General features: G+C 40.9%; 1 protein-coding gene across 5 annotated transcripts in view; it reads right to left on the reverse strand.

Annotated features, from left to right (window-relative positions):
• The window catches only part of THEMIS (thymocyte selection associated), an 80044-nt gene extending 66201 nt beyond the window's left edge, over positions 1–13843 (reverse strand). For all 5 annotated transcript variants that reach the window (XM_071549038.1, XM_071549039.1, XM_071549040.1 and 2 more), the window contains exon 1: positions 13664–13843. In XM_071549038.1, the coding sequence (XP_071405139.1) occupies positions 13664–13754 (91 nt within the window). In that variant the 5' untranslated portion in view covers positions 13755–13843. The remainder of the gene's footprint in view (positions 1–13663) is intronic.
• Between the last annotated feature and the right edge of the window lie 4640 nt (positions 13844–18483).

Here is an 18483-nt window from a genome sequence, read left to right on the forward strand (position 1 = left end):
CTGTGAGAACTAAAGAATGAGAGAGAGTAATGAGAGTAATGCTGAGCAACTGGTTAAGTGTATTCTGTTGTGAATATATGTCCAGGCAAACCTATTGGTTGCTTGAGCAATGCTCTCACAATTGAGATACCAGAAGATCCCCAGCTGCTTCTCTGAAAGAGATGTAGGTTTTTAACGCTTTGGAGAAGACATTGCAGAATAAATTAAAAAAAAAAAAAGTAAAAAGCTATCTGGCAGATGCTTTTAAGAGGCAGGATGGGACAACATCCCCTGGTTTCCCTTGCTAAGAATCCTACATAGGCTCAAGGGGTCTACCGAAGCTCTAAATTCACCCAGCAGGCTACTGACTTTCTGATACACACCAGGATGATTAACACAGAGATATTCTGGATCATAGTGCCACATAAATATCAGATACCAGAGCCAAGAGAGGAAACATGCTGTTTATGCATGCTTTCAATAATTCTGGTACTGAGCCAAAGAACAAGAAAGGTGCTGCCCTAAAACTGAAAAAGAACAATCAAATATTCTTATTATAAAAATAGTGCACAGTTGTTTGCACTCCCTTCAGTTCCTGAGCAATTCAACATAGACTAACTCAGCTGTCTCCACTAGATATTGCTACTGCTCCCATCAGTGGGCTGGCTGCTGCTGCAATAAACACATGAGGAATTATTATAGGTCTCATTGCTTTAGCTGAGCTCCATAGGATATTTTATGACAGTCAGAAAAGTATATGTGCATTACTTATTTCATATAAGAGTGAGAAGGAGAGAAAGATTAAGCAGCTGTGAAGAGGGTAATATTCCTTTTGTGCTGAACCACCTCGCTCCTCACATCAGACACAGTAGAGATCACAAGCAAATGTGGTATTACTAGATACAGGGAATCCCAGAGGACCCAGTGTGATGAGAGCTGCATTTCAGAAACTTGGAAAGATGAACAAATTCCAATATTCTCACTTCTGAACAAATATTTGTGAAAACCTACCCAAAATGGCAACTCATGACTTCTAGAGGCTTTTTTCCTTCAGTGCAGATTTAGATCCAGCTTCTCCAGATTCCCTCACTTGAAAACAGGCTCCTAGAAGTCATTTAACATAAGAAAGCAACTATGCAGACTAATCAGGGGCTTCGAGCACATGTGCTTTAATGTCTGCTAGACAGCCTTTGCAAGTGTTCCCCTTAGTGTTCACTCACACACCAGCAGTGCTCCTTAGGAGCACAGGCACTGAGCCATACAGGTTCAATGTCCTCACTGGCTGCACCTGAGTTCCAAATAACAGGGAACCTGGTATCACTTACCACAACTCCTTGGGCTTGGCCATCCAGCCAGTTTTTTAACCAGTGAAGAGTGCACCTCTCCAAGCAATGGGCTGCCAGCTTCTCCAAGAGAATGCTGCGAGTGACATTGCCAAACGCTTTACTGAAGTCTAGGGAGACAACATCCACAGCCTTTCCCTCATCCACTGAACAGAGCGGTTAAGGAGCTAAAGCTCTCACAAAAAAAATGCGGTGATTGAAGAATATTTAACCACCACTTCAGTCTGTAACTACAAAAGAATGGTGCCACCAAAAAATAAAGAGGGGAGTCAGAGGAGGGCTCTGTTTCTGACTATGGCTAGTTACTACTTTTATCAGATTTACTTTTCCTCAGGCATAGTAGCTTAACTACAAGTTTTATGGCAGAGTTTGAGAAGTCCTGCCTTCCATCACAAAATAAAGAGTATAAACAGAGCTTGCAAAAAAGAGAAAACACAGATCAATCAGTGATGGGCCTGAGGCTGAATATCCACTTGGGCAATATCCATAAGAAGGGTATTCATGGTTTTCATGAAAGGAATTTACAGGAAAAATGGGGCAAGACTATTTACAAGAGTATGTAGTGACAGGACAAGGGGGAATGTGTTCAAACTGAAAGACAGTAGGTTTCGATTAGATATTAGGAAGAAATTCTTTACTGTGAGAATGATGAGGCACTGGAACAGATTGCCCATGGAAGTAGTGGATACCCTGTCCCTGGAGGTGTTCAAAGCCAGATTGGATGGGGCTCTGAGCAATGTGGTTTAAACACCCCCAGGGCAGGGGTGTTGGAGCTAGATTATCTTTAAGGTACCCTTCCAACCCAAAACATTCTGTGATTCTATGAAGAAACTCATTCTACCAAACACTCAAAAAGAGATGATTGGATGACACAAAAATTAGCCTTTGATAAAGCAATCAAAATTTGCAAACCAGGAGAAAACCAGGGTAAGTGGTGGCCTAGCACTGTAGAGACGGCAGGCAATCTAAAACACTACAAGAAAAGGGTAAAATACACAAGGAAAGAAAATCTGCACTCAAAAGACAGAAAGTACCTAAGGCAGACAAGCATATGGAATGCAAGCTGGAGCCTACAAAAAGCATTACACGGAGCTGCAGGCTCTGCTTGAAACATCAAGGGCCAAGATAATGCATTCAGAAAAAAAATGGATTATAAATGCCATACTGCAAACCATGAAGAGTGTGCACAGAATAGATGCACAGGGCTGCCACAGCACTTTAACTCTCACAGTCTTTTATCAGAATAAAACATGTAGTTCCTGGCGAAAGCAAATGGAGCATTCATCTAAGAGCATCCATTCTAGGAAAAAAATGAGATGAAAATTAAAACTTAAAGGAAAAAAGTCATGTGTTTAATTAAAACAAAAGAAAACAAACAAACAAAAACCTCCAAACACAAACCACAACAACAAAAAAAACCCCTAAGAAAATTAAATGCAAGGAAGCCTCTTGTCCTACCAGCAAAGAAATAAACATGGGTACATAATCCACTGGCAAAGAAAATGCTTTGTAATGATATCAGTGAAAGTGGATTTCTTCTTGAATTAAAAAAAAAAAAGAGGAAGAAAGAAAATATTTATATTTTGCAACCATTAAGAAGAGAAAGGGTATTAAGCATCTAGGAAAGGTGATTTAAGTCTTCTAGGAAATAGGAATGCTTTAGCAGAGTAGACGTGAAGACTGCCCAAGAATCACAGAATTTATTGCCATAGGATGGCACTTGTCATTGCACAAGAGAAGTTGGATAAGTAGCTCATATAACCACTGCATGATGGATGTATGTCATCACATTTTCCATCCGATTCAGGAAGTCAGAGACCAAACTTCAACAGCTTATCAGTAGGAAAACATATATATGAGTGGATAGACAGACAGATAGATGTACATAGATAGGCATCTACCTAGGTGATCAATTCATGGATAACTTGTAGGAGTTTAATTATCCCTTCCTTTCCCAGATTCATTTGAAATAGGCCAAGAGGTTGACAGACTGTGAGGGTGAGAAGTTGGGAGATGATGGCTAACAGACTGAAACCATGATGCAGAAGCCTCATTTTTATCGATACTAGGGTTAAAAAAAAAATTAAAATCTGCCAGCCATACAAGAACAGATTCATTTTTGGGGGTGCAATTGCACATACAGTATTGATTGTAATTACATATTTGTCTGCAACTAGATTGCTTTGGAGCTGATTTTAGCCCTTGCTTGGCGGTTTGCCTGGAATAATACAATGAAGATTGCATTCAGACAAGAAAAATGTTACCTAGGCATTTGCAGAAAATATTTGTGCTGATAAAAGGGAGAGAGGGAAACTGCATAGCTTTCAAAAGGGATAACAAAAGTTATTTTCCTTTAAAAGCCATGATAATTAATCTTAAAACGTTATGAAAATTCCTGCTGTGTGTGACAATGTGACTCTGAGAGATTTTACTTCAGCTGTGTGATGTAGACCTCCTCACAAAACATATTCAAAAATAAAATTAAAATTAAAATGGACTTTTTAGTACATTTATTTGTTGTTGCACAATAATAACTTTGTTCTTCCCACTCAGGTTATGAAAAAAATGTACCACTTTAAAAATGTAAATCAAGTAACATTAAGAAAAGAATCTTTTGCTTTGGAAAGATGTATGTAATATAATGCATAAAACCCCTCAATATTTTAGCAAGAACCAAGAATAAAGCAGTTTATTTACAGTGATCAAGCAATCCCCCTGAAGGCTGTAATTAAAGAGCTTGTTGCCTTTGAAATCACCTTTTATGGAATGCAACTTTGCTCAATAAAAACTACATTTATATCCTTTCATAAACTCATCTCTAGCTGACAATCTGCATTAGCAACCACTGTGATCACATCAAAGCAACCACCTCAAATGGTTCAATATCTTTTCCCTCCATTCCAAGCAGCCACATCACCATCTTCCCTAACACGAGCCCTTTATTTGATTATTTCACATTATAGGTACAAAAAGAGTATTTTTGTATTAAAAGAAACAATATAAAATACAAATCCAGTGAATGTCTGAGATGGAGAATGTCGTTCTTCATGTCAGAGCATGTAACAGTACTACTGAAAGAAATATTTTATAATACAATGTAGAACAGTTAAATATCTCAGTAATATGTCCCTTCTTCTTTCCAGCAGCTTTGAGCTCCATTTGGTGACTGCTCTCAGAGTAAATGCTTCACTGATGCTGATAGGAAGTATGACTCAAAATCAGGCCCATGACTAACAGCAATAATACATCACTTGGATGTAACTCCCTTTTGCTGCATGCCTCTGGGCATTTAGCATGGAGGGCCAGGGAAAGACATGCAAACAAAACAAAAGGCTTGACTAAGGTGGCATAGAGGATTATTCAGCAGGGCTGAAGCTCAAGCCCAGACTGGCTGACTCCCAGTCTCACCGTTTGTCTGCTACAGGGTGTGCTGCTAAACACTTCCAAGTAGCCCCCATTAATTTTTCCTTTTCTTTTTTGTTTTTTAATTTTAACAAAGACCAAGCTTTTTTCTTAACAAAACCCAATAACTTTGGAGGCCAAACAACGGGCATTGAATTCCTAGTCCCATGAGTTTGAATCCTTGAGGCAAAAATTCTCCCTTTCATCCCTCGATAGCACTTCCTGAATTCGTTGCAGCTGGCAGGCTGAGCAGTATTTGAAAGAAGATCCGAAGAGCTGGGAACCTGGCTGCTTAGCAGGGAGATGAAAGATCTCTGTACATCTCCTGAAAGAGTAGAACTTTGTCCCCATGTCCTTTTCCCAGGGCTCCTTTCTCCACTATTCAATTGTCATCGGTTGCCCATATGGGTGCTGTCTTACCCAATCAGAGGTGACTGTTTCAGGGGCTGGTGAAATGGTTCTGCTTTCACAAAAAGGCTCAATGTCCTGGTGCAGCCATTCAGCCAGAATTACAATTGCCTGCTTTACCCTACGACATAGCTCAGCTGAAATCACAGTTTTATTAAGGGTGCTGCAGGCTCCCAAAGTAATATGAAGGGCATAATGTATCTATAATTAGTGTCAATAAAAAAGATATCATTCTTTATGGGCATTATTTGCGGGCTAGCCAATTGTTCAGAGTTTATGCTCTTTGGAAAGAAAAGAGATCTATTTTAAAGTTGCTGGGAGGAGAATTTTGCTTAATAATTTTGTACTCTGATTGAGCAGAGGGAAAAGCAAACAATTCCTGATGGTAAGACATTAGTTAGCTTTTTTTTCCCACTCAAATACCTCCTGAGCACCAAAGATGCTCATCAGTATGCTGGATTTTCCCCACTAAATTCAAATAAAAGAATATCTTGTGAGGAGGCTGAAAATCATATGCATAATGTCAGACAAACAAGGAAGCTTGCCCCAGCTGCTCTCTAACTCTAGGCCATCAGAGTGGCTGCAAATAGTATAAAGTATGACTTCTGTCCACCCTTCCCTTCCTACCTCCAGAAGGTGTCCTCAATGAGAGTGGGTCAGCACAGCTCCATTGTGGCCCCAGTATAGCTGTGGCCATGAAGGCAGTGTGAATTTGAGTGAAAGACCCTTTGTCAAGTGACAGACCAACTTACTGGTCTTTCTAACAATGCTTCTCTCTTTAACATATCCTATGTAATAAAAATCTTTAAGTTTGGTCAATTTGGGACACAGACCGTCCAAAAGGTTCTATGCAAATATGCATCTTATCTTGATCATACCTGCAAAGGGTCTGATTTTTGTCAGCATGAAACCATCAAAACCAAAAGATTTACGATTAATCTTTTGGCATATAATGTCAAACTTTCAATGTCAAATGCTTTAAGCTATTTCAATCCTAAAGGACTTTTTAAAAAAAAATTACTTCTGAAGTTTCTGATTTATTCCTTTCCTGATAGGTTTATGGCCTTTTTTTTTTTTTTTAATAAATACTTTCTTCTGACTCTCATCTATACAGAGGGCTCATGCTCTGCATGTGGCAGCAGAGCTTTATGCATGCAGCACCCTCTGTAATGGAAAGAGCAAGTGAAACCACAGCTCACAATGCAATATCTTCGACCTTTTATTTGGGTTTACAAACATGGGTTGGAATTACTGCAGCAGTGAAAAGAATGCTCAAACCTGCTTTTGAACAGCATTATTTATTTAATTTTATTAATTTTCTGCAAAGAAAATGAATTAATTTTCTTTAAATTAATTTTATTAATTTTTTGCAGAAAAATTACTTTGAATTAAAGTATGTTTATTGAAGTGTATGTTTAACAGAGAAACTATCTTCTGTTGGACTAGGTTCAAGAAGCTGCAGGATCAGGTCACAGTGTTGAGCACTTCATAGGTGCAGGCCAGAACTGGAAACATGTTCAAGCATCTTCACCTACTGAGACCACAGCATGACATTGCCATGTGTCCAAGGGAGTTACCTAGAAACAGTGAACTTGGACAAATGCCATGTTCCTTCATGAATAGATTACCAGATACTTAAAGGAAAAATTATCCCACAAAAAGCCCTGTGACACAGAAACTATGTGGTCATGGGCTTGTATATCATGGGATGCTTATCCCAGGATCTTTCCTCATGTCATTTAATATGGTTGTCCCATCATCTTGCCAGAGCCTGAGTTTGTGAAAATTGTCTTGATATTTTTATAGGATTTTTATAGGTTCATGGGAAGGGAAACAGGGTTACTTCTGCTGCAGACCTCCTCCTCACATCCCTGGAGGCCCAAATGCAATGACAGCTGAGGAGCCCTCTCCACTACAGGAGACCAGCACATTGAGGGAGCTTCAGCAAGCCCAGACAGGGGCTGAGACAAACCAGGCAATTTGGGTATTCTGCGTATCTCCTGTGCCATCCACAGCGAACCCCAAAGATGAATGTTATGGAAAGAAAATCCCCTCAAAGGAATTCCTCAAAACAGCTTCAACCTGAGTGCCAGCTACCCAGGGTCAGATTTTTTCATCATGTCTGAATAAGTCATCCCATTGAGGGCAGCAGTATGAATAAAGTGAGCAATATTTGACCCAAAAAAGTCAGGGTTTGTTCTCACATTGCATTCGCTGAAGGACATTTTCTGTTTGGAATAAAATCTGCTTTTGAAGCAGCTTGAACAAGTGTAGAGTTTTGGTTGTACACATTAATCAAGAAAATTTACTAACATGCTCCAACTACTGACCACAAAAGAGAATCCAAACTATGTTACTCTGGCTGTACTTAGGACTCTTGCTCCTAATTGCCCAGTCTAGAGGAGCGCAAACAACTGTGTTCAAGGGAAAACACCTTGCCATTTTTACAGACAGGTTTGGCTTCTATCTCTGCAAAAAAAAGAGTCAAATTAGTACAAAGACTGTACCACAGATTTTATCAATTTCATATGCAATTCTCTCTTGGCTTGCACTCAACTGAGAGTCCACCCAGTAAACACACAGATAATTTTTAATGGTACTCCACTTCTAAGAAATACTCTAATTATCTCCATCAAAGCTGTCCATGTTTTAGCCTCTGTTTTAAATTATCTTGTTGCTTTTTGTAAGAAAGGTAGCTTTATTAATCCTGAGGAGGCAGCTTGCTTGTTTTATCCATACATATTACAGACTGCATATCCTAGCCTTCATCAACTCATCACCTTATCACACTTGACAAGGGAGCAGGATTTCTTCCCTCTAGGTTGGCTTAGAAACAGTAGAAAAACATTCTATCCTACATGATCATTTTCTGTAAGTGTTGAGAGTGATTTCTTGTCTAAATTAGGACTTGGGGCAGCTGAGACTTAATAGACAAGGATTCCTCTTATGTTCAGTTTGCCTAGCTACAGGTTCAGGGTTAAGACTTTTTGCAAAGAGTTCCAGCACTCTGCTGATGGCCAGCAGAATCCATCACTCCCGTGGAAGGCTTGAAGAAGTGCACCCTGGAAAGATGCTCTTTCCAGTCACAGAAGCAGAAAGAGAGAAATTGAAATTGCAGAGATGGCAAGTGAATGTGGATACACAGTCAGCAAGAGGAACCATGATCCTAAGCACATTCATATTCTTCATAGTTTGCCAAAGTGAGTTGTGAAATGAAACTATTCATGTGCACCAAAAAAGGAGAAAATCCCCATGGGTTTTTTTCTGGCATTGTCTCTCATGCAGCTGCCCAGAGGAGGGATCCTCATCTGACAACACTGGGAATCTTTAGATCCCTTAGGTCTGGGAGGGCACTAAGCAAGGATATATATGTAACCCCATGGTTGCCTCTTCTCAGCATTTTCTTCCCACACAGACAGACTTGCCACTTTCCAGAACCCCAGAGAGTGGATCACCACAGCTATAGTGTGCTGCTTCACTGCACACCCAGCCTGCAGAGGTGGAGAGTGTTAGCTCAGAGTTCCCTTCTCCTCAGAGAAAGAGTGTGGAACATAGGGTTTTCCATTCTGTTTCAAGGTCTGTTGTAAGGAGGGGATGTCCTAGAACTGCAATTTACACAACACACATACTGCTTTTGAACAACTGAACTGCAGAGTCGAACTACCAACTCTCCCTGCACTCTGGCAAGTCCCAATCCCTGGGAGAATGGGAATACCATCACTGATGTGTGTGTTTAGCTTTAGGGGAATTTAAAAAAGACAGCTTGTGAGAATACCTGTAAGTATCTAGCACACCACACTAATATGGGATTTCAGTATAGATGGAGCAAGCATGGGAAGGCTGTGGGTAGGCTAATGACAAGAAACACCAACAGAATAGGTGCCTTGAGCAGTTCTACGTTTTTCACAATTAAAGTTTGACATCTTACTGTTCTGCCACTCATTAAATTAAGCCTGCAGAATATTAAATTCAATTACCGATAAAATAATTATATCCATATTAAAACAGACATGATTTTTGCAATATGAAGATGAAAGCCCACAGTTGCAAATTATCTGTAAAAATCAGTGGTCAGAGAGTGCTTACGTCACTAAGTATCAATATTTACTAAAATGTTCAAAGAAATATTTGATCAATCAAATCAGTTCCCAATGAAGTTTCAGCAGTTTAAGTTTATTATAACATATTTTAATGAGCTATTTAATTGTCGTGTACTTCAGCCTGCACTGTAGTTCCTTTCTAATCAGTGCTGATTATGAAGTTATTTGTATCTGGCAAACTTGCTCTCATTTTATAACCGGCCTTCCTATTCCCTTCAGAGATTCAAGAATACAGTCCAGTTTCTGTAGCGATGACATTATGACTGCTGAGTCCAAAATAACTGTCCTGAGAGGCATCCCTGGCATTTGCAGAACTACCATCTCCTTTCACCTGTGTTTCCATTTTTGAATCAGAGATGATAATAATTTCTCTACTTCTGTATGGTCTTTTGAGTATGATGAATGAAAAGCACTTCAGAAGAACTCAGGCTATTACTAACACCTTGTGTTCCTGACTCTGCATAGTGTTGGACAGTGGTAGGTGATGACTGCAGGTTGGGGCTCTGACTGTGTAGCCACACATGGCTTCAGGGAAAAAGGAATAGGAACATGGGAGTATGAACAAGCTCCTCAAACATTGGCATCCTGCCTAGGGATAAACTGGTAAGGCTTCAACCAAGGTGCAAAGTCCAGGTGTAATATGAAATTCATTGATATCATCCCAAGGAAACCCTTTCTCCTGCTTCAGGCCAGGAACAGAGAGGTGAAGAGGAACAGAACTTCCTCAGAAAGGTGTCTAGTTCATAGTATTCACCACCAACAGCAAAAGTTCAATTTCCCATAGGTTTTCTAGCTGAAAGTATTTCAGATGGAAGCAGAGTCTATAAAGTCCTGACCATTTGCAGTTTGAGGAGCTAAATACATCACATTTCATTAATATCAGCTGGAACATAATGTTTTGTTGGCCAGTAGAGAAACTAATTGTAGAATGAGTGCACACAACATATGTTTTCTACTTACTCTCCATCAGGAATGGTAAGCAGGCAGGCTTGGGTCTGAAAGCAGAGGCCTAGTTGTATTTGGTATAACATGGGTATGAAGGCAGAATGGATTCTTTCAGAGATGCTACCTTGCCCAAGGCAAGTAAATTCCCACCCTTTCTCTGTAGCCTGATTCTGTAGTTTCTAGTAAAAGTAACTTACTACATGGAAAAAGATACATCCATCCTTACAAAGTGTTATGCTTTTCTTATGTTATCAGAGGTTCTAAAAATCTGTCAAGAAACACACAGCTAATTTGCAATTTGTAAAATCATTAGACCTAAGTGCAGTGTGTGAAAAATACAGCTTCCAGATAGAGTAAATGGAGAGTTTCATCCCCACAGCACACAGTGCACTACAGAACAGTGACTGAATTACACTTTGTTGTTTTCTTACCGCAAAGCTTGCTCATAGCCTTCTTTGGTGGCTGCTACAACTTCGATGTGACAGCTTTAATGAATTTAGTAGACTGTTATTTACTCAATCATCCATTCTATATATGTGGTTAAGGTGACATTGAGAAACCTTGCCTTTTTTTTTTGGGGGGGGGGTGGGGGGGTGGGGGGGGGGATGGACAGGGGAATATACATTAACATTTACATATATACAAATACTTGTCATTTTAAATTCTTACACAGGAAAATTAATTATCCCTTGTGATTGATCAGTTTCAAACAATTACAAGTAATTGCTTCAAAAATAGATCACCTCCCTTACTATTAGCATGTTGTGCTGAGAATGGTTACAGATTCAGGAAATCCCACTCCATAAAGCCACTCAGCTGACCAAGCTGACTGTGTGTAGTCCTTTGGGAGCTACTACAATCAACGCACAAATACTCAGATTTGGTCCCTGCAACCACAGCAATAAACCCATGTTCTGTACAGATAGACCTGCCATTACCCACAATATGATTGCTGGTGCACTGCATGGGGTTTGACAGATCAAAAAGATTGTTGTGGGGGCGGGGAGATCTGCCTGAGGAAGGCCTGAAAATGGTTGTCCTAATGGAAACTTGAAGTGCGCAAAGTGGTCCATTCTCCTGTTTAGCCATATAACAGGATTTACTTTAGACTCTCTTTGAAGAACTACTCTTGCTTCAGAAAATGCAGCATAAATCATAATGCAATCACAGAATAGTATGTTCACCCCTGCTGCCAGGTACAGAAGGGAGGAAAATGCTCAGGAGATATCTGACAGGGACAGAAAGCTCATGGAGGGAGGGAGGGAGGGAGGGAGGGAAAGAGAGGAAGAGGGGGTCTGGCCTGAGAACATATTTTGTAGCCCTAGATCCTGCAAACCTATCAAGCACCAAGTGTCTAAAGCATCTCAGGCTTCTTCTGAAGCAAGGAAAAAGAACCAACACAAGCCTGTTATGGGATACTGAGGTTTCTAGGTATTAAGTATTCTTGGGATATGCTGACTGTCAGAGAAAGATGCCAAGTAGAATGTCTGTATCAGTCTTTCAAGAGACACATGCACATACACTGGTGCTGCACCCAACCTGCTGGTGAAACATGTATGAGTACAGCTGAGAAGCCACCAGAAGCAGAAGACAGGAAGAGGTGATGCTGCTGAAAACCAAAAAAGCATCAGAACAGCACACTTTTTAATGCAAATATGCCCAGGTCTTTAGAGCACAAAGCACCCCTTCCCAAGGCTGTGTAGGCTCTTTTATTATAGTCAGTCATGAGCTAGTAGCCTTTTCCTCTCACAAGTGAGGACAATGCAACAGACTGATCTGTAGGCTAAGATGCCACCGTTTTTTTCTCTTCACATGGAAGGGTTTACACAGTACGTAGAAGCACCTGTACTGATGCAAGTTTTACCATGCATGACCAGCAGGGTGCAGACTGTAGGAACTCAGAAACCTGCAGGCAGCTGGGCTACCATCATTTTATCATAGCATTTTGTATATCATCTATCTATCTATCTATCTATCTATCTATCTATCTATCTATCTATCTATCTATCTATCTAATCTATCTATCCATATATACAGTATTTTGTGTACAGATATACATATATACATATACATACATATGTACATATACATGTACATACATGTACATATACATACAACTGGTTTTCATATCACTTTGGCTTCCCACCTGGGTGGAAAAAGACAAATATAGTGGCTATTTCAACATAAAGAGGTGATCTCCCCTTTTTTAATTTCATCACTTAGGTAGTAGTTTCCTTATCAAGAACTTAATTCAGTCCCAGCTGTCTGAACAGTTTAAAACATAAAACTTGAACAGGTCACTTAGAAAAGGTCAGAAACAGAGTATTTTCAAAAGTTTCTGGTAATTTTAGCTAAGTTTATTTTCCAGAACACCTTTCTGTGTGTCAGCACAATACATGTGTCCTAGGCAGTTTCCAGAGCAGCCAGGATGGGCAGTCAGGAGAACATGGACAGTACAGTACCATCACAGATTCAGTATTGCCCTTCTCATTTTCTTTCTGCCCCAAGAGCCTGTTCTCATCGATGGAATAATCACCCACTCCAGCCACAACTATTGATTGCTACTCAGACTTTCCGTGGCCACCTCCTGTTTGCTCCTGCTATAGATCAGCATGGGGATTTTTGGATTGCTGTAAAGATAGATATTGTGGATCATGAAGTGGGTATTTGGCTGAAGATGAAGCAGACCAGCTCATTTCATGAAGCTTGCTCTGTTTTATTTTAGTTGGACCTGAAGTTTTCCTTTACACTGGCATGGATGTAACTTTCTTTTCCTAGACTGATCCATAAGCTTGACATGATGTTTTCATTGCAATGAAACAAAGTCCATGTCCTGAGCAAGAGGAGGATTTTGCCTTTCCATGGAAGACTCTTTACCACTTTCCATTGTGTTTTGTGCACAAGCAGAGCCTGGCACTAAAAAGACCATAAAAAGATCTGAAGCAGGAAACCCCAGTTAAATACTGCACCTGTGTTGCTCCTGTCCAGCTCATACCCACTCCTTTGTATAGTTGCACCACTTGAAGTATGCTGAAATGCAGGACAGAACTTCAGCAAAACCTTATGGTCCCTCACAGTAACTTTCCAGACTCCGTGATGCAGAGCGCACCTCTCCATGGCAGCCACAGAAGTGTAAGCTGGGTTAATCAATTTAAAGTCTGTGAGGTGATTTGCAGTTGCTGTATTGATGGCTCTGTGTAAGTACAGAGCAAATTCATGTCTCATTCTAGTACACTTTCCAGGATACAATGAAGACTAACTACATTTTCTTCTTCACTGTCACTGAGAAGACCAAATGCACACCGTAACAAAGACATTTCTGAAGTCATTGATCAAACGCTCAGTCTTTAAAGTGAAAACTGGGCAACTGCTAGAAGACAACTCCATCAGCCTCCTCCCTCTGCCTTTCTCACCTTCCGGTTTAAAGTGGGACCCGATGTCAAATACAGACCTGTAACGCCCTGCCACAAAGCACTAGATGCTCACCTTGGAAATAGAAGCCTGACTGGATTTCAAGGACTCTTGGAAGGGCTCTGGGGTCCAGAGAATGAATGAACTTCTCCAGGGTAGAGGCCATGGTCTGCAGCAAAGCAGCATGTAGGCTTGGCACCTAAAGCCCAGTGAAAAGCTTTCTAGGCAGTAACACTTGCAGCCTGGTGCATGCTGTGCTCAGGAGCACTGTGGGGCTCCCCAGCAGAGGGGAGGAGTGGCACGGGGAGGTACTTCTGCTTCCTTCCCTCTGTGGCTGCTTCTTTTCATGGCTGCAGCTGGAGTGAGCTCAGGCAACTGCTGGCCCTTTCACCACACTGGGATACCCACACCCACAAAGGGTTTCAGGCTGGGAGAGAAGGGGGTTGCTGTGGGTACTGGGCTTCGGAGGGGGCAAGGGGATCTGCTACAAAACTCCATTGGTAATGATGGTTATTGACGCCGTGCAAAGAAGATACTAAATACATCAGCCCTGCCTAGAGTGGGGGAAAAACCCCACCATGTCTGGGCGGGGTTTTGCTGTGTTTTCCCCACTGGAGCATGGCAAAACCGTTTGATGTTTGTTCACTTCAAAACTATAAACAGCCTTTGAAGAAAAAGAAATTAACCATTTTGCTGTCTTAAATATTTTATCTGAATTTAAGACATACAAATAGAATACAAATCACTTAATCATGTAAATGGACATTAAAACACAATGCTGTTATGCAAAATGGGCAACATTTTTTAATGCCACCAGCAGCTTGGGGGAATTTGAGATGCTGCAAGTGGGAAAGAATTTTAAGAGATTACTGCCCAGTAGCAAGGGAAAATCAGTCTGCACTGATGACAAACCCCCAGCACTGTTCCCAGCTCTGCTATTCTGATCTTGATCAAGCACTGTTATTGCAGCAGCACTCTTCTGAAGAACAAGGCTATAGTAAATAAGTAGCAGACTCAGATCATGAGGAAAACTGAAGTGACTGTGATTTCATGTTCCCTTACACTGCTCTCGTGTCTCCCTAAGTGGTCAGGAAAAGTAGAAAGCATGACATTGTGACAAAACAGTGAGCAAGATAATCAATCCTTTATTTTCAAAAAGCTTGCTAGTTTCATTTCATCTGTATGTAATATTTTGCAGGAGACAATATTACTCACATATTAAAAACTCGATGTATTAAATTCCCAAATACTTATTGAGGGTGCATAGGCCTTTGAAGCGCCAGCCATCAATATGCTGATGGCTCTCTTGTAATGTGCTTGGAAATATGGAGTTTGGAGAGTTTGTTAACTTCATCCTAACAAATGTGTCTCTGAAGAATGTGAAATAGGTTTTCTAAGTGAGGAGCCTGCAGGTGCAGAGCTCACTGTTGCCTGTTGCTAACACTGCAGGTGCTTCAGTAAAGAGCAGTAACAGGACTTTGGATCTAGCAGTGACAGGTGTTAGTTAAAGCCAAACTAGAGAACTTGCACAGCCAACCACTCAACAACTATTTTAATATAATGGATTCTTTATTTTCCTCTACCAACAGAACACATTTGAAATAAGGCAAATATAATTGGTTTGATAGAGTGCTGGGGAAATCACATGCATTCAGTGGTAGTCAAAAGACCCATATTGTAAAAAACTGGTTCTCACAGGTACAAAGCAGTGAAATGCATGAGTGGTTTCACTTATTTCAGTAGGACATCTTTATATATTTAAAGATTATGTGCAACTGTAACAAATCAAAGCCAATTTTCTTGGTACCAGCACTCAAGGCTGTGAGGTATTGTGTCAGTGCCAGTAGCTGGACTTTACCTGTCCACATTGTTTTGGTCTATGGATAAAGAGCCCCTAAGGTCATTTCTACAGTTCCTCGATTCACTTGTATTTGGCTCTTCACTTCGATAAAACTGCCAGGAACAACACCACAAAAGAACATTTAACATGAATGGCAAACACATACAAATTAATAAATGTTTTCAAAATTGCTTGAATCCAACAAAGCAAATGAACAAACAGACATGGATTTCATACAAGAAAAATTCACCACAAAACCTGAATCCAGCAGTTGAGCAGCATGTAGAAGGCAGCTGCAGCTCTGCGCTCCCATGGCCTATTAGCAGCATCACTCACACAGACATATATGGCACCTATACACATAAATACACTGCCACACAGATAAACCTACACAGAAACCACCGCAAGCACCAACGGCCTCATCCTGTTCCTCTCTCTAGCTGATTGTTGTATTAGTGGGGAATATACACTTACGTACACATGCAGTGAGGATCCCTCCGGTTGCTGGACTTGGGCACAGTTCACCCAGTAGCTGGTCTCCAATCCTGCTGTCACTGGGGCAGGCAAGCAGCTCTCAAGGCCCAGAGCCCCATGCCTCAGTAGGGGGATAAACCATCAATATGCTGATGGCTTTCCTGTAATGTGCCTGGAAATACTGTAGAAATACCATGGAAATACCTCTGGCGTTCCCCCACCTGTTGTTGTTCCTCTCTGCTCCTCTGTGAGTGCATAGACAAGCTTATCACATTAACCTAACAAAACCAACATCTTAGGTGCAATGAAGGAACTATATATATGCAATTTCTCAGATTGCAATTTAAATCAGGAATGATACCCACTGGTCACATGTTATCAGAGGAATCCCCACCTCTGCTAACACATAGACTGGTAAATGAGGACCACTGATCTGCTGTCCCAAATATTCTGCAGGAGCTCTTTTCAGTTTGATGTGTGTTAAAGGTTCAAACAAAGAAAGGTGGTGAGGGGAGTGGTTCTTCAGGGAATTTTTCTCTCTCTCCCAACACAGAAGTTTTAGGAGTTGAAGTGCCAGAACTGAGGACAAAGGAGTGGTTGATGACTCTAGATTCCCACTTAATGGTGGGGCGGAGGTAAGAAACAGACCCCCAGCACCTGGAAGGGGGAGAGGCTTTTTTCTGTGTGCTGGCTGCACTTCATTTTGGGCAGCTGCAGGACTACAAGCCACTATTTGCTGGGTTGGTGAGAGCTCCTTCTGGCTCTGCTCTTTGCCCTCCCCTCTTCACCTCTGGGCAACCTGAGCTTCAGAGAGAGAGAGAGGAGAGTTACAGCTGCTTCAAGATATACTGTAGACCTTTTTCCTGGGGACTGACTTTGACTGCAAGGAGATTTCTGGGAACTACTATCACCCCTCAACTTCCAGAGTTTCCTTCTTTGAACAAAGGACAAGGAGAGAGTGCTCTTCCCCATGGAAAAGGTCCCATCCGTCCCACACATGAGTCATATTGCCTCTTATCTCTGCGTCGCTGGGAAAAGACTGAGAATTCACCTTGCGGCCAGCCAAGGCGTGACATTGCCACCTGCTGTCTGCAAATATAATTGCACAGGGAGGAAATAACAGGTTTTTTCTTGGAGGTTGTTTGGTTTGGTTTGGTTTGGTTTGGTTTTTTTGGTGCTGGCGGAGTAGTTTGCTCTGGTCTGTTCATAGTTATATCTATATCTATATATACAGTAGTCAACAACAGTTATCCTTCTTATATACATTTTTTTTAAATGAAAGTTTTAAAAAAAAAATTAATAAGGGCTGAAGTGGTTACTGAGGAGGAGTCCCCTCCTCTAGTCTTAGTAAGCACCTTGGTTTTTCCTTAAACTTGGACGATGTGCAATGCCAAATGCAGAGGAAAATATCTTGCCATCTCCAAAACGTACTTGATCTTAGAGCAGAAGATAATTACATTATCAGCATGGACTGCTGGTAATAGGGAACCACATGGGAAGATTATCATATTGCAAATTCTAAATCCTTAGGAGGATCTTGACTTAGAAAAGTTTCTTTTGCTTTGTCCAAATTTCAATACTGAAGTTTAGGACATGCTGATGAAAAAAGTGAATGTCTACTGTATCTGAGCCCATTCTTACCCTACTGAAAGAACAGAGATCACAAACCTCTTCTTACTGAGTCTTCATTTTTGAGTTATTGCATTCTTCACAAAGAGCCTATTGGGACCTCAATGCTACCTATGTTCTGTGTGATAATGTGCAGGTAGCATTCAGCTTAGCCACTCCATCTCCTACTCTCAGCAATGGGGTAAAGGTCAAGTCAAGCAAGAAAACCTGCTATAGCCAAAGCGGCCATGAGTCCTCATGCAGCCATGGTGTTGGCAGCTCCAGCTGCTCTGGAAGATGCATACAAACATGGCTCCATGTCTCACCATGTGGAAAAGTCCCTGTTTATTCCCCCAGGGTGTGGCCAAGAACTGTAGAGGAATGTGCCTGAAAAATAGTGGTCAGCTAAGTCAGAAGAAGGGACACACAGCCAAAACAAACAATTTTGAAAAATATATCCAAGAATATTTTTCTATCTTGCTGATGAATATTATTTTGTTTTAGTTATTGGGTTTCTGAAAGTCAATAAAATGTTCCAAGTTTTCAAATTAAAACAGTTCTAAGCCTGTGAAAGTTTGCAATATTTTTAAACTCAGATCATTCTCTAGATAAATGCAGCCATTAGTTGAGCTAGTTAAGGGAAACTTAAAAATAATCCTGTAAATATGAAACTAGGTATTATGTCAACAGAAAGATATACCCCATTTATTGAGCTTATAAATATAGAAGAAATGTATTTGATACTTGAGCTGGCAGAACTGTAATTCCAAAGAGGAAGATGCTTCATGGAAACTCAGAACCAACAGGCCTTGGGAGGCCTTGGACTCCAGTTCACACTGAAATTCCAACCTGTCCAGCCCTAGCAGCACTTGGTGGTGGCATGACTTCATTCAGGCCATGATAGTCTACTGTCAGTCTCCACTCCCCACTGGACTTACACATGGGCCATATAGGACTCTTAAAGGGTGAGGGA

Source organism: Pithys albifrons, chromosome 2 (genome assembly GCF_047495875.1).
Source record: "Pithys albifrons albifrons isolate INPA30051 chromosome 2, PitAlb_v1, whole genome shotgun sequence".
NCBI lineage: Eukaryota > Metazoa > Chordata > Aves > Passeriformes > Thamnophilidae > Pithys > Pithys albifrons.